The sequence below is a fragment of the Scardinius erythrophthalmus genome (genome assembly GCF_964197995.2).
Source record: "Scardinius erythrophthalmus genome assembly, chromosome: 5".
Lineage (NCBI taxonomy): Eukaryota > Metazoa > Chordata > Actinopteri > Cypriniformes > Leuciscidae > Scardinius > Scardinius erythrophthalmus.
In genome coordinates this window covers 15,590,592-15,606,466 of record NC_138225.1, presented here as the reverse complement: position 1 = coordinate 15,606,466, position 15,875 = coordinate 15,590,592, and the positions used below count along the sequence as shown (strand labels likewise).

Sequence of the window (15,875 nt, the reverse complement as noted above, 5' to 3'; positions counted from 1 at the left end):
GCACATATTTAATACATATATACTCAATATAAACACACATGATAGGTTTCCACGGTTTATGGGAAGTTTATGGGACTTTCCATGAACATAATGATTTTTATACTAAACAAACTGTGTATTCTATCCTCTAACCTTTAAACCTACCAATCACAGAAAACTTTCTGCATTTTACATTTTTTAAAAACATGATTTAGAATGATTTATAAGCTGTTATAATCAAAGATTTGTGGTATTGCCATCCTTTTGGGACAAATAATCCCTAAACCACACACACACACACACACACACACACACACGCACGCGCACGCGCACGCGCACGCGCACGCACACGCACACGCACACGCACACGCACACGCACACGCACACGCACACGCACACACACACACACACACACACACACACACACACACACACACACACACACACACACACACACACACACACACACACACACACACACACACACACACACACACACACACACACACACACACACACACAACAATGATGTACCCATTATATTTTATTTTGTGTCTTGGTTTAAAACAGGCTTCTATCTTCTGACTAGATTGTTGTTTTTGCTGTTATATTGATGCATTTTCTGTGCTTCGTATACTTTACAGAATTACCTAAACAATACAATGCTATATCTCCTGGCTATACCTCCTCCAATGATAAATGTTCGTGTTAACACACACAAGTAGGCTAAGTGGGCCTTGTTTGTGGGTCACTTACTTTCTGAAGTTTGATGCCTTGGTTAGAAAATAAACGTATTGACAAACACATTTTTAATGTGAAGTAGTGTAGGCCTATGACTGACTGGAAGCAGAATACATTTGAGATAGTGATAAGATTGAGAAACGCTGTTCTTTCTTTCTTTCTTTCTTTCTTTCTTTCTTTCTTTCTTTCTTTCTTTCTTTCTTTCTTTCTTTCTTTCTTTCTTTCTTTCTTTCTTTCTTTCTTTCTTTCTTTCTTTCTTTCTTTCTTTCTTTCTTTCTTTCTATGGTCCAGGAATGTGTGCTCTGGCCAGCAGGGGACAGTATTTCCAACCCTTGAATCTGTTCGCTCGTTCGCTGGTCGGGTTGCTTTGCTTTCTGTTGAGAGGAGGACTGTAGGAGATCATTTTCTGGTTAGCTGTGAGTTAATATTATGCGAAAGATGCTAACCATTATTTCTAACGTTCTGAGGGGCAGCGCCAGCAGGAACGTAAGTATTTTATTCATTTGAATCAATATTTCCGCTATGATTAGTAAGACAAATTCACGGCTGTTTTGACGGCTAACGAAGCGCAGTCATACCATGTTGACCTTGCAGGGTACACAAGGCCCGGCTGACACCCTACTAGAGACACATTGCGGTTTAATGCGTATGTTGGTGCTGTTTATTTAACGTAAACCAGTGTAGCATTTCCTTTTATTATAGATGTAAATATAGTCAGATATCACAATTCTTTTGGCTAGCTTGGCTAGCTGGCTAGCTGCACAGGAATGGTAACGTCTAAACTGGTTTAGTCAAAAAGCTGTCATTCTAATAACTTATAAAAGACTATAACAAATTAGATTTGAAATGTGAATATGAATATGCTGTTCATAAAAATTGTTAAGTCGTAGTCAATTGCTTTAATTTTCTTTCACTTGTAAAAGGTGACCTCAGTGAGATAGACAGTGGGTCTTTCATCACTTTCACTGACCAGTGGCAGAAGTCCAGATGGACGATGTTCTGCTTTATGCAACATTAAGTGGAAAGAAACGGGAAAACATGCCCTAATATACACTCTGTATTTTAGTATGGTTAGAAAAATATGCCCTCATATTTACACCAGAGTCTTAGTCATTTATATATTTTTATGTATAATAAGTTTTGACACTCTGTCTGGCCTAACCTAAACGACATTAATGCCACTCAGTCCTTGTCGTTTAGGTTAGGCCAGAGTGTCTACTTAATATACATAAAAATATATAAATGACTAAGATTCTGGTGTATGTATGAGGGCATATTGTTCCTAAACATATTAAAATACAGAGTGTCACCAATTTACCTCAGATAATTATTGTAATAAATTGTATATTGTAATTTATCTTAATTTTAATCCACTTTAATTTTTTTACAATTGGCAAGTCACTTTTTTTTTAGTTTATACACCTCTAAGCTCTATTGCCAAAGTAGAGTTTGATATTTGGATTTGTCTTGCTTCCTGCATTTTCAAAGTTGATTTAACTTGTGAAAAATACTCCAAATGAGCTACACGTTCATACTTTGAGATGATAAACCTTCATTAATCCCATAACTACATTGTCCTAAAATGTAATAAAACATCAGAGGAATTCACAGTAGGGGTATTTTTGGTGCTTTTTGTTTTGCCCTGAGTCCTGATTAATTTTCCTCCCTGTATGGTTCAAAGCTCAGACAGAGTCCATTCCTGTAACTGTGACCTTAAGTCTAATAATAAACGATTTGTTGACACAATTAAATCAATGTCATTGTTTTGTTGGCACAATATAATGAATGGAATTTTGCAGAACAAGTCAGGCATCTTTCTTTTCCTTATAATAATTGACCCCTCATCTTCTGTCTCTTTCTCTCTATCAACATCTTTCTCTCTCTAATTCTCTCTCTCTCTCACTCACTCTCCTTCTCTTTCTCTCAATATCTCCTCCTTACTGCTCTTTGGGCTGCCTTTAAAGGGAGCCGAACTGGTATCAGAGGTAAGAGATAGTAGTTTTAGGAATGGGCTTAATGATGACGTCCATCTGCTCTTTTTTCCATTTTTTTTCTATCCTTGGTGGTTATAAACATGATCATTATTATTATTTATTTATTTTTTGCCTGAAATTATTCCATTACAACGGCCTATTTTTTTTTTTAGATGATCTTTTCTTCCTCACTTATGACTTTTAACATCACCTCTTCCTCATTGAGTTTCCAATCACTTGTTTGGTTCTGGCGTATTAAACACGTTTTTGCTACATGCTTTTTATTGCTCATATATCGTGGCTGTTTTAGTTTGCTGTGCTGTGAGCTTGAGGGGAATAATTCTGCTCCATTTACCCAAGCTAGTTACTTACAGCTCACATCTTACCTTTACATCTCACACACACACACACACACACACACACACACACACACACACACACACACACACACACGTTAAAAGCACTCCCATGGAATGGAAAGTACCCATTTTTCCTTTGCTGGTTTTAGATTTTTTTTTTATATAACAGGAGACATCAATTGAAACCTGTTTGAGATATGTTGTGGCTTTCTGGTATTTGTCCATGTGACCAACTAACCAAAGTGACTGTCAGTTTCAACAGTTGAAGTAGTGTATGACTGTTGACAACAACTTTGTCAATGGATACAATTTTAGTTAAGTCTGAGTAAATATGTTCAATTCATATCAGTGTGCATCTAATTTCTGAGGATAAAATTGTATATGTATGTATCAGCATTATATTGATTATTGGACACCTTGTTTTCTAGATATTGGTATCAACATTGGCCTTTGTGACCATTTGAATGTGATCTGACCAGTAGCCATCAACAGTTGTTTACTGCCTGTGAGTAGGTATAGTGTAGGTTAGCTTAGATTAGAGTTGTATTGGTTTAGTAAGTAAAATCCTTTTTGTGGTCTCTAGACACTTAAAAGTCTCGCCTTGCTCCTTGGTCTTTAAGCGTTCCCTTTTTATAGCCATCTAAGTCTGAACCTCTGGAGTGACGTGTGCCCTTCTTTTTGCAGTCCTCCACTCTCCGGGCCGTTCTGCAGCTCCTGGCGGTCCAGGGAGAATATGCTAATTTGACCGCTCCACATGACCATGATCCCGACCCCTGTTCACTCTTAAAAGATCCACAACCCCACAGCCCTTCAGTTTCTCCCCCATTAACACAGATACCTCAAAACACTTCTGTAGAACACAAAGCTTTAGGACACACCACCAGTGGCCAGTCAGGAGACTCTGGGTCATGCGATAGACTTCTGACTGATGTCGTTCCCACAGGTGCTATAGCTCAGAAAGAATGTTATGTAGAACCGGTAGTGGCCAGTGGTTCATCCACCTCAGAAGAATTAAGTTTAGGGCCTTCTGTTACAGTAAGAAAATCAGTAAGAGAAAAAACTATTATTCCATTTATAGATGTTCCTCCATCACCTGCCCTAATTACAGCTGAGTTGCCTATTAACCCAGTCCCCCATCCAGCACAGTTAACCCCTGCAGTAGCTAACAGCAGCTCCGACGTAACCAGCACAGACCCCCTCACGTCCAATTGTCCCCCACCAGCCGGGAGCCTCCAGGGCCCTGATAATTCCTTCCCAGAGATCACCCACAGCCTGGCTGAAGAGACTGCCTTACCAGAGCCACAGCTTGCTGTGAGTACTGGCAGCCCCTATATTAAAATGTATATACTTTCTCTTTCATATATACACAGCTTTACCCTCCTAATGGAGTGTTGCATGCCCCTTCCCTTTACCCAGCACTTACATACTTCAGAGGTTTCTTCCAAATCTCATTGAGATGGCCGATGTCTCTTCGATCACTGAACAGATTATTCTTTATTTTTATTATTATAATTTTTTTTTTACTTTATTCGCTCATTGTCCCTGTTAGTTACCTGAAGCAAAATAACTGTTTTATACACAGCAGGGTTATTAAAGTAAAATAATAATAATAAAACTATTTAAAAAATTGTTTCTCGAAATAATAATAACATGAACTGAAATTGAAAAAAAGTATTTTAAACCTAATTTTATTTCAGTTAGTTGCCAAGGAAACTTCTCATTTCCATTTAAACCAAAAAAATAAGAAAAATACATTTAATTAGTAAAAACAAAAACAAAACAAAAAAAAAATGACAAAAAAATATATAAAATTACTTAAAATTTATAAGAAAATGAAAATGGAAAATATAAAAGCTAATTCAAACTATTGATTCAAACTATTATAGTATCACATTGATACTATAATAACACTCTGCATGTTGGTCCCGCATCTAATTGTGGATGAATTCCTCTTGATGTGCCAGTTTATTACATCCAAACCTGTAAACAAAGAGATGTGCAAAGTTAGTGCAGATTATACAATGCATCTAGGTCTGTGTGTTGAATGTTGATTTATTGGTATTAGATTGCAGGTCTGTCGATATGGTTGTTGAGTAAAATTACACTGTGGTGATTCAGGTGGGATTATTACGGATATATTTCATTGTGTCTGGGTTTGCTTCCTGCCTCAGACAGAGTGCTTTTGACCAGGGTTGTTAACATTTCAGTTCCCGTCAGACGTGTGTGTGTGTTTGTGTGTTTCAAATGGACTGCTATTTTTTGTTACCATCTTCTCTTTTTCTCAGTAGAGGTCATATATTAATTTATTTTCTATTATATTTTATGTTTTTTTTTTTTATGTTTCATAGGGGGCAAGAGTGGTGGTATCTGCAAGGACCTATGCTGACTTTACCCCTCAGGCCACCTTTGATATTAAGGTGAGTTTTATCAGATATTTATATATTTTAGTGCATACACTATTTAAAAAAATGTTGGGGTTAGTAACATGTATATATACAACCCCATTTTAAGAAAATGTGGGACATTATGTGAAATGTTATAAAAATCAAGTATCTGTAAATTGCTAAGGGCGTGTTCACACTTGGTGTATTTTTGCATCTGTTTTACATTATAATCCTATGGATTAAACGGTGTTTTTAAAAAAGTCCTGAGCGCTTTTATAAACGCCACCGCCAATGTATTTTTCTGTAGCTCAGAGCGTCTTTTCAAGTTGAATAAAGTTAAACTTTTATGAGAAAAAAAAAAACGCCCTACGTCACGCACCTTTTTGACAGCTGACCAATGACAAGCGAGTAGCGAGACTTGTCATTTCCATAATGGCGAAAAGAATCCCCAGAAAAAATGGCGAAGGTGCCAGTAGATGGACTTATTGTACTAGTGTCGGAGCACAAGGAGTTATAAGCACAAGCACAAAACTCGAACAGAATATACACTATAAAGAGGCTGTGTGGGCACAGATTGGACGAATGCTTGGTTGTTCAGGTAAGTGTATCATCTACTACGTGTCGTTAACAAAACTTTCTCACCTGTTTATGTTAACTAACATTAACGTTCACTCAGTTTCAGTTATCAATACCGTAACCAGCTGATAACAGCAGCTGTCAACAAATGTCACTCCCTTTTACCGGAACGTGGCGGGCATAGGCTACTGTAGCCCAAACAAAAGACGCCCTCGGCTGTTATGTGGAACCAAACACTGCCAGCTTCTTCTATTTTTACTAGGGCTGGGTATCGTTCAAAATCTTTCGATCCGGTGCCATTTTCGATACCTCAGTTTCGATACCGGTTCCTAACGATACTTTTTTCGATACCGATTTTATGAAATCCATTTTAACAAGATTACATAACACATTACCTCAGAAAATGTTGGTTTTATTTTTTCAGTTTGATTCATGCTCCTTAGCCAGTGCACAAAGGAACAAAAAATGTTTTATAAAGAGCTCATGCTCTCCAAAGTGATTTTTTAAAAAATAAAAAATACAGTAAAACTTGTAATATTGTGAAATAGTATTACATTTTAAAATCTTATTTGAATATATTTCAAAATGTAATTTATTTCTGTGATGTCAAAGCTGAATTTTCAAAATCATTACTTCAGTGTCACATGATCCTTCAGAAATATGAAAACAGTTTGCTGCTTAATATTTTGGAAACTATAATACATTTTTTTCATGATTCTATGAATAAAAATGTCAAAAGAACAGCATTTATTTAAAAATGAAATATTTTGTAACATTACACGTTTTAATGTCAATTTTGATAACTTTAATGCACCCTTACTGAAAAAAAAAAATTCTGACTAACCAACACATTTTTGAACGGCTGTGTACACTCAGTAGGTTATTATTGCAATATAAACACTGTCAGAGTGATCAACAAGGTACCTCTTCATTTACGAGTTGAAGGCGAAGCAACTTTCTGCTATTATGTTTACTCCGTGGCCGTGCACTGTCAAGGTCTTCATCATATTTATCGTGGTACCGGTCTTTGCAGCAATTATTTTACCGCAAACACTGCATCGCGCGCTGTTGGCATCGAGCCTGGAGAAATCATGTACCCACACTTTTGATCGACTTTTCCACATCTATAAGGTATTATGTGTGTGTGCTCGCGTCTCATGAATATGTTCGCGGAGAGTTTGTGTGTGTGTGCTCGCGTCTCATTGAGTATGTGCGCGAGTTTTGTGTGTGTGCTCGCGTCTCGTATGCGCGTGGAGAGTTTGTGCGTGCACGCGCGTCTCATATGAGTATGTGCGCGGAGAGTTCCGCGCTTCTCGTGTGTGTAGAGTTACGCAAACTCTACACATGTATGTGCGTGAGCAACTTTATGTGTGTCGTTGTGCATTTCATATGTATTTGAGCACTGACATTGACGAGTTAACCCCTTAGGTATCGAAATCTGGTACCGAACAACATGTCATTTTTCGATACTCGATGGTATCGAGGCAATTCGATCGGTACCTAAAAAGTATCGAAACTCTGTACCCAGCCCTAATTTTTACAAAAAAGTGCCCTTGTCAACTTTTTCTTGGCAAAAAAGACGGCAAGTGAGAACATGCCCTAATTCTGTTTAACCTTTATTTAACTCGCAATGTTTGCCCAATCTCGCCTGATATAAGACATCTGCTCAACAGTCCATGGTCATTGTTGTCTGATTCTCCTTTTCTTGATGGGCCATACATTTTCAATAGGAGACGGATCTGGACCGCAGGGAGGCAGTCGGGCACATCCACTCTAGATGTAGTGTAGTGTAGTGTAGTGTAGTGTCTAGAAAGCACATGCTGAATGAGGCCTGGCATCTGAGATGAGCTCGGGCACAGAGAACTCACCGGCATCTCTGCATAAAACTGATGAATAGATTTCTCCTTGCGTAACAGAGATTCAAGTGGCATTTCTTGATGCAGCAGACTGTGTAAAGTGAAATTGTTTTCCCAAAGTACTCTTGAGCACATGTGGCTGTATATAACATAGTAGCATGTTGGTTTCATGCAGTGCCATCTTGGGGCTTGAAGGTCACACATATTCAACAAAGTTTTCCTGTTTTGCCATACACAGCTTGAGACTTCTCTGGATTCCCTGAAGTTTTTCTACAATATTATGTATGGGAGATGGTAAAAGACCTAAATTCTGTGCAGTCTTGCATTGAGAAATGTGATTTTTGAATCTTTTGACAATTCTCTGAAATTTGTCACAAAGTGGTGAGCCATGACTAATCTTTGGTTTCAAAGACTGAATCTTTGGTAGATGCTCCTTTTATACACAATCACGATTCCCTCATCTATCAATAGTTCACCTACTTATTGCGGGCTGTTTCAAAACAGTTTAACTTGGATATTCTATGATATTTTTACTTTAATTTTGCTTTTGTCCCATCTTCTTTTGGAGTGTTGCAGCCATCAAAACCCAATTTTTTTTGTATTTACAAAATACTATAAAGTTGGCCAGTGAAAACACTGGACATCTTTTCTTTGTACTTTTGTCAGTTAATTTAATGAATTCAAACATCAAGCAGCACATCCGTTTCAACATTGATGATGATAATAAGAAATGTTTCCTGAGCACCAAATCAGCATATTAGAATCATGTGTCACTGAAAACTGGAGTAATGACCCAAACTTATAAACAAACTTATACTGGTATTGTACTATGCATTTAACTGTATCGTAATTAATTTGAAAGCTTGAAAATGCACTTGTTTTGGTAGAAATGTGACTTGCACAAGCTGGAGGAGGGCCCACCACTGCAGGCTATCCTTACAAGAGAAGAAGGGCTTCAGTACTACCGCACAATGCAGACAATCAGACGCATGGAGCTCAAAGCCGATCAGCTCTACAAGCAGAAGATTATCAGAGGCTTCTGTCACCTTTATGATGGACAGGTGACACATACATTGCAAACACACAGACATCATCTTTGCTAGAAGAAGACTAGTTCAAAATGCTCAAGTTAAGTTGTGTTTTTATTTACATGGTTGGAAAAGTAATTTGTAATTGGTTCAAATGTTGAAAGCAAAGACTGAAACTCTTACAAGTGCATTGTGTCGTCTAACAGGAAGCGTGTGCAGTGGGTATTGAGGGAGGTATTAATCTATCAGATCATCTTATCACAGCCTACCGTGCCCATGGGTACACTCTCACTAGAGGCGGCACCGTTCGTGAGATCATGGCTGAGCTCACTGGTGAGAACAACAAAATGGAGTAATGTAGTTTAATATTTCAGAGGCTTCTAAATAATTTTTAGGCTTCTAAACTTTTTTTCATAATTTGTTTTTTTTATTTGTATTTTTTTTCCTTTATTTATTTTCGATCTCTACTATTTTTCTGAATTTTTCTTTTCTTTAGTTTGTATATCTATTTATTTATTCTATCTATTTATTCCCTCTTCTATGTGTCTGTTTCTCCATCAGGTCGTCGAGGAGGTATTGCCAAAGGAAAGGGAGGGTCTATGCACATGTACACTAAACATTTTTATGGAGGAAATGGAATTGTGGGAGCACAGGTATTTGAAATCAATCAATTTGAGTTTTTTTTTTTTTTTGAAGTGCTGTTGTGAAGGGTTTACTAAATCTGCATTGATATCCGTGTTATTTTAGTATCATTGACATAGAATCAACTGTCCATTAAACATATTTTACTGGATTGTAATACTTCTACCCCTTTGAGCAACTTGTTTTATTCTGTTGATGATTTTGAAAAGGTTTTTAACCAAGTAAATCCAAATTTAGTTGTACGATTTTCAGAAAAAAATAATTTTTGGATAACTAAACCTGGGTCTCGCAATGAACATGGCCATAGAAGCTGGCATGGCATCAATACAAAGTTTAATTTAGATACTATTATAGTAACTAAGAATATTCTGAATCAGTTTTTATTTTCTTATTTCCACTTTATTGCAGTTAAACTAAATTAAAATGAGAAATGTTACCTTGTTTATTTTTTTAAATATTTTTTCAGCTAAAGGTGCATTGTGTAATATTGAGGAAGATTGGATTTTACAGAAATGCAATATCATATACATAACTATGTTTTCAGTGGTGTATAAAGACCTTACTTAAAGGTACAATATGTAAGAATTTTGTATCAAAACATTAAAAAGCCACTTGCACAGTGTTATATATTTCTTTCAATTGTGTACTTACATTATCCTAAATGTTTCCAAGAATTTGTAAATTCAGAGAAATTCACAATTTTAAAAAGTGCCCGTCCCTTGTAACTTGTCAATGACGTAATATCCGCGTTATCCCTGATTTCTGCTTGTATTGCCATAGTAACCATGGCAACAGACGTGGACAACTGCGTAGTGCGTAACATCTAGCGGCACGCTGTTGTTGCTTCGTTCAAACATTATGGATCATGGCAAGCAGACTTTGGGACAAAAGGAGAACTAAAACGAAGATCAATATCAGCGTGGCGTTTTCGAGATGCCGAGAGCTCCACGTCCGCGACAAAACTTTGACTTAACAGAGCTTCACGACTTGACAGAGATGCCGCTCTTGTATGTAACGTTGCTTTACTAGACAGATGAGCAAATGTACATAAAACAAATCAATGTTATATAGCTCAACATGATGAAATGTTAGAATATGATCAGTATGTTATTCTAGCTTACTGCTAGTCTCATACAGCCAACTGATAGTGTAACGTTAGATCAAGTAAAACCGCTGCATTACCTCAAGTTTAATTCGTCAAATAAACTGAACTGTGTGAGTAGTATTTCAGCACTTCAGTATTTCAGTTCGGTAGAATTAAATGTCCTTATTTTTTTATATCGCTCATATCTGTCTCTCATTAGCAATTGCGATCTGCTTCATACCACAGTCAAGTTAAAAACATAAATATTTTCACTCATTCATAAACATTATTAGATCCATCAGCATGACAGCAAGTTCCATCATTCCACTTATCACTGCGTCATCAACCTACGCCTTTGTTATTGTAAGAGGTTAGCGACCCCTAGCGGCGAAAAAAAATTACATATTGTAGCTTTAATGAACTGTTATGTTTTTATTACCCAAGAATGAGCCATTTCTATCTACATACATATCTGCTGTCTCAGATGAGGACATCTTTTCCTGTCGGCCACCGTAACTTTTGTTGGTTTGTGATTCGCAACCTCACCACTAGATGCCGCCAAAGATTACACAGTGCACCTTTAAAGTTTATTTTATTTAAATTAAAGAAATTGTGCTTGTTTGAGTTTTATTTAACTATAATAACCCTGATTTATATTTTACGCATGTGTATCCCAGGTGCCACTTGGGGCAGGTGTAGCATTGGCCTGCAAATACCAGGGCAATAATGAGCTGTGTGTCTGTCTCTATGGTGATGGTGCTGCAAATCAGGTAAGTCACTTCCATGCAGGTCCTAACAATCATGTGTTTACCCACTGCAAGTCCTAACAGCCGATTTAGCTACTAACTAACATCTGAACACAGATCTGTCTTCTTTGCTGTCCTTGTGCTGCTTTACATAACCTTATAACCATCTGAACAACTTGTGCATTATAATCGGAGCATGGCTGTGGCTTTACAGGAAGGTTTCATACACTTCTACACTTTTTTTGTTTCTGCAGGGTCAGATCTTTGAGACGTATAATATGGCATCACTGTGGAAGCTGCCCTGCATTTTCATTTGTGAGAATAACAAATATGGCATGGGTACATCTGTGGAGAGAGCGTCTGCTAGCACTGACTACTACAAGAGAGGCGATTTCATCCCTGGTTTGAGGGTACGATGCAGGAAGGACACCATCATGCTTTTACTTGTGTCACGACGCACATAGTGCACTGAAATTACTCTCCATGTCAGAATGTCTCCTTACCTGTTCTCTGGCTTTGTAGGTCGATGGCATGGATGTCCTTTGTGTGAGGGAGGCCACCAAATTTGCTGCTGACCACTGCAGATCAGGAAAGGTGAGCTCTGGTTAGAGTGATGTGCAATTGTAGGGATGGGATAAAAAGATTATTAGCTCTGTTAGGAAGTATGATTTTTGATGATGTGTTTTATGCACTATAATGATATGGATAATTCCACAGTGGCAACTTTACAATAAATGTTCCACTGGTTATGAAATGTCTGTTTCAGTTCCAGAAAACAGATAAATATTCTCATGGGATATTTATCAATTATGTAGCAAAAAATAAAATGCCTGAAATTTATAATTATAGGGTCCAATTCTGATGGAGCTGCAGACCTACCGTTACCATGGACACAGTATGAGTGACCCAGGAGTCAGGTAATTATCTTCTATCATCTCAACCAAAGTTATTGTTATTGCTCTTGCTCTGAGCACCAATGAGCACACACGGACGTGAAACTGAAACCAAACTTTTAGATACCAGTGGAAATTCACAATTCTCTATTCCAATTTTGATACCACAGCTAAAACTACTAGCTCAACTAATATACACAGGTTCGTACATGGTGCTTAAAGTTGACTTTTTGAAATTTAAAGGGATAGTTCACCCAAAAATGAAAATTCTGTCATTAATTACTCATCCTTGTGTCGTTCCAAACCCGTAAAGCCTTAGTTCATCTTCGGAACACAAATTAAGATTTTTTTTATGAAATCCGATGGCTCAGGAAGGGCTCCATTGACAGCTATTTAATTAACACTTAGAAGGCCCAAAAACGTAGGAAATACATTGTTAAAATAATCCATTTGACTACAGTGGTTTAACCTTAATTTTATTAAGCAACAAAAATAATTTTTGTGCGGCAAAAAAAAACAAAATGTCGACTTTATTCAGTCATTTCTTCTCTTCTGTATCAGTCTCTGACGCGTTTTCACGAGAGTACCACAACGCATGCGCGTGGTGATGACGCAGGAGCTGGCGTTCTGACATATGACCTACAAGCAGAGGAAGACGCACGCGAGGTCACGCTGCTCCTGTGAACGTGCGCCGGAGACTGATACAGAAGAGAAGAAATGACTGAATAAAGTCAATATTTTGTTTTTTTGGTGCACAAAAAGTATTCTTGTCAAACACAAATCATTTCTCCGTCTCCTTGAGTGAAATAAATCTGTCATGATTATACAGTTCAGTGTGGCTCTCACATTATATGATGTGGCAGACAACTAGTCCAATGCGGTTCTGTTCATTCAGCGTGGGTTTGTTAAGAATGCAGTTGTGAGTCCTGAAGATGTGCAGGTGTCAGTTCAGTTATAGAATGCGGTTGTCACGCAACGCTGTGTGAACGCAACCTTATTAAGCGGCGCTGCAATACTAGCCATTAGCATCTGCTCGAGACTTTTGTTTTGTGTGAAACATGACGGGAATTAGGGATGAGCGTAAACAGTATCTAATGCATCTTTTTTCTATTAGCACTCATATGTGACAACCTTTGCTCTCCATCTCCATAGTTACCGAACACGTGAGGAGATCCAGGAGGTGCGCAGTAAGAGCGATCCCATCTCCCTGCTGAAGGATCGCATGCTGAGCAACAACATGGCCAGTGTGGAGGAGCTTAAGGTGAGACTGCTTGCGCTTACCAGAGACACATTGAAGTAGGAAACAATCACTGAGATGGTCACAGTTGCACTTGAGTATGAATTTTCGGATTCAGTCCCATTGGCGAATAAGATTACTCAAGTATACTTAAAGGAGAACTCCGGTCAATTTTAACATTGAGCTCATTTTATTGTACATTTGGAGTGCTGTCAATACAGAGAACAACGACAAAAATCGGTGTTGCCTACACCGAGTTATTCTATTTTTAAAATTTGCACCCTGTTGACTTCAATGGGGCAATGTTTAAACCTGCTTTTAGCCTCTTAACATCCTTGATGTGTCATTACAAGTGCACAGAAAATGTGAGTGATTCCTTCTGAGTGAACACGAGTGGATCTGACTGCGGTAGATTTAAAAGATATGTATAAAAATGATGTTATTTAAGCCAGCGCAAATACCTGTTTACATCCTGTTTTTCGGTTGAAGTCCAAAGTAGTCGATTGCCGAGTTCACGCGCGTGATCATTGGTAACTAAACCTATGCGCGTGAACTCGGCAATCGACTACTTTGGACTTCAACCGAAAAACAGGATGTAAACAGGTATTTGCGCTGGCTTAAATAACATAATTTTTATACATATCTTTTAAATCTACTGCAGTCAGATCCACTCGTGTTCACTCAGAAGGAATCACTCACATTTTCTGTGCACTTGTAATGACACATCAAGGATGTTAAGAGGCTAAAAGCAGGTTTAAACATTGCCCCATTGAAGTCAACAGGGTGCAAATTTTAAAAATAGAATAACTCGGTGTAGGCAACACCGATTTTTGTCGTTGTTCTCTGTATTGACAGCACTCCAAATGTACAAAAAAATGAGCTCAATGTTAAAATTGACCGGAGTTCTCCTTTAAGAAGGTGAAAATGTGAAGCATGGGCATTTCTGCAGTTTCACTAAACACTGACACCTTTCGCAGGAGATTGATGTTGAAGTAAGGAAGGAGATTGAGGATGGCGCTCAGTTTTCCACCACAGACCCTGAGCCTCCACTGGACGATCTTTGCAACCACATCTTCTACAATGACCCACCTTTGGAAGTGCGTGGCACCAACCCCTGGACCAAACTCAAGTCCGTCAGCTAAATCGCCTTCCTTATCATCCCAAGTCCCCTCCACTTCCTACTAGTTGACCCTCTCTTGAAGCGCACAGCAGAAATTGTCACCTCCAATATGGCTATAGGTTTCATAGACAGTTGTTGGGAAACTCATCCAAATCTCTCAGCCACATTGAGACAAGTTGCCTCATTTTACATTTTATCATTACCTTGTTTTCTTGTTGTCTCCATCAGTTACAATACTGACCTTCACTATAAATTTTAAAAGGTTTCAGAACTAAACAAAAAATGCTATATTTTTCCATCTCAGAAATAGCATGTAATGTGTGAATAAACATGGTGGTATTTGGCTTGTAATTATTGGTACTTTCCAAATGTCTCCAGTGCAACTATTGCCTATACCCAGTGCCCACGCAATGACAGAGCATTTACCTAGTGTCCATGCAGAAACACCTCCCATTGTTGCTCTGTGCAGTCATTATAGACATGCGCTCATACACACACACACACACTTTATGTATCAGTAGAACGTGTTTTGGTCGAGGTGTCAGTGAAATGCAACAGTCTTGCAGTCCTAATTTGAAAAAATATTTTAAGGGAAGATGTATTAACTGATAAAATGTAAATCTGTTAGAAGGCCATACTACAAAAATGTTTGTGTAATATTTATGGGGTGTAAAATGGGATTTTTTTATTTTCTGTCATATCTAAACACTTCCGTTCATAGGCTTTAAAGTGTTTAAATAAAAAAAGTAGAATGGGAAAAGGTTAATAAGTTCTTTCATTTGCTTTAACTCTCCTTAACTTTTATTTTAAACAGGGTTTTTGTTGTCATATTTATTATAAAAATTTTGCTTTTGTTACAAACAGCGTTACAGGGGGTATAACTTCAAATTTGGCGATTCCAGTTTATTAATGGTTGTATTAATAGACTGTTCATTTAAAATCACTTGGGAAAGAAATCATTTTTTCAATAGATGATAGGATGCTGTTGAGATATTGAAGAGGGCGTTAGGGACACAGGTTAAACAATTATGACGTGTTGACCAGGATGAGGAGTCAAAAACATCAGGCAATGTATCCAATGTGGTTTTTATACCATGAAACTACAAATAAATATTTCAAATACCATTTTTGTGTGATTGGATGTCTTTATGTTGTTCTACCACAGAGACAGTTGTGGATACAGGCCTTAACCCTACAAAGCCCACTGGATCATATTTGATACATTCATTTCTAAATTATCAACATAGTCAAAAATTG

At 37.7% G+C, this 15,875-nt stretch overlaps 1 protein-coding gene across 4 annotated transcripts; it reads left to right on the top strand.

Annotated features, from left to right (window-relative positions):
- The first annotated feature begins 702 nt into the window (after positions 1 to 702).
- Positions 703 to 14,969, top strand: pdha1a (pyruvate dehydrogenase E1 subunit alpha 1a). Of its 4 annotated transcripts, XM_081365499.1 has the most exons (13): positions 1,071 to 1,206; positions 2,685 to 2,705; positions 3,737 to 4,363; positions 5,401 to 5,469; positions 8,756 to 8,929; positions 9,103 to 9,229; positions 9,458 to 9,549; positions 11,300 to 11,392; positions 11,623 to 11,778; positions 11,891 to 11,962; positions 12,218 to 12,285; positions 13,414 to 13,522; positions 14,476 to 14,969. In XM_081365499.1, the coding sequence occupies exons 1-13, from the start codon at positions 1,150 to 1,152 to the stop codon at positions 14,638 to 14,640; spliced, it is 1,830 nt and encodes a 609-aa protein (XP_081221625.1). In that variant the 5' UTR covers positions 1,071 to 1,149; the 3' UTR covers positions 14,641 to 14,969. The 4 variants fall into 4 exon arrangements, with proteins under 4 accessions (XP_081221628.1, XP_081221626.1, XP_081221627.1 ...); XM_081365500.1 differs by lacking the exon at positions 2,685 to 2,705 and having other exon boundaries at positions 1,036 to 1,206; XM_081365501.1 differs by lacking the exon at positions 3,737 to 4,363 and having other exon boundaries at positions 1,061 to 1,206.
- The last annotated feature ends 906 nt before the right edge of the window (positions 14,970 to 15,875 follow it).

Bases quoted from the DNA above. Each gene is read 5' to 3' on its own strand.
- pdha1a (XM_081365499.1), top strand. From the start codon at position 1,150: ATGCGAAAGATGCTAACCATTATTTCTAACGTTCTGAGGGGCAGCGCC. The intron at 11,963-12,217 runs GTGAGCTCTGGT...TTATAATTATAG, and splicing joins ACCACTGCAGATCAGGAAAG to GGTCCAATTCTGATGGAGCT. The intron at 12,286-13,413 runs GTAATTATCTTC...CCATCTCCATAG, and splicing joins ATGAGTGACCCAGGAGTCAG to TTACCGAACACGTGAGGAGA.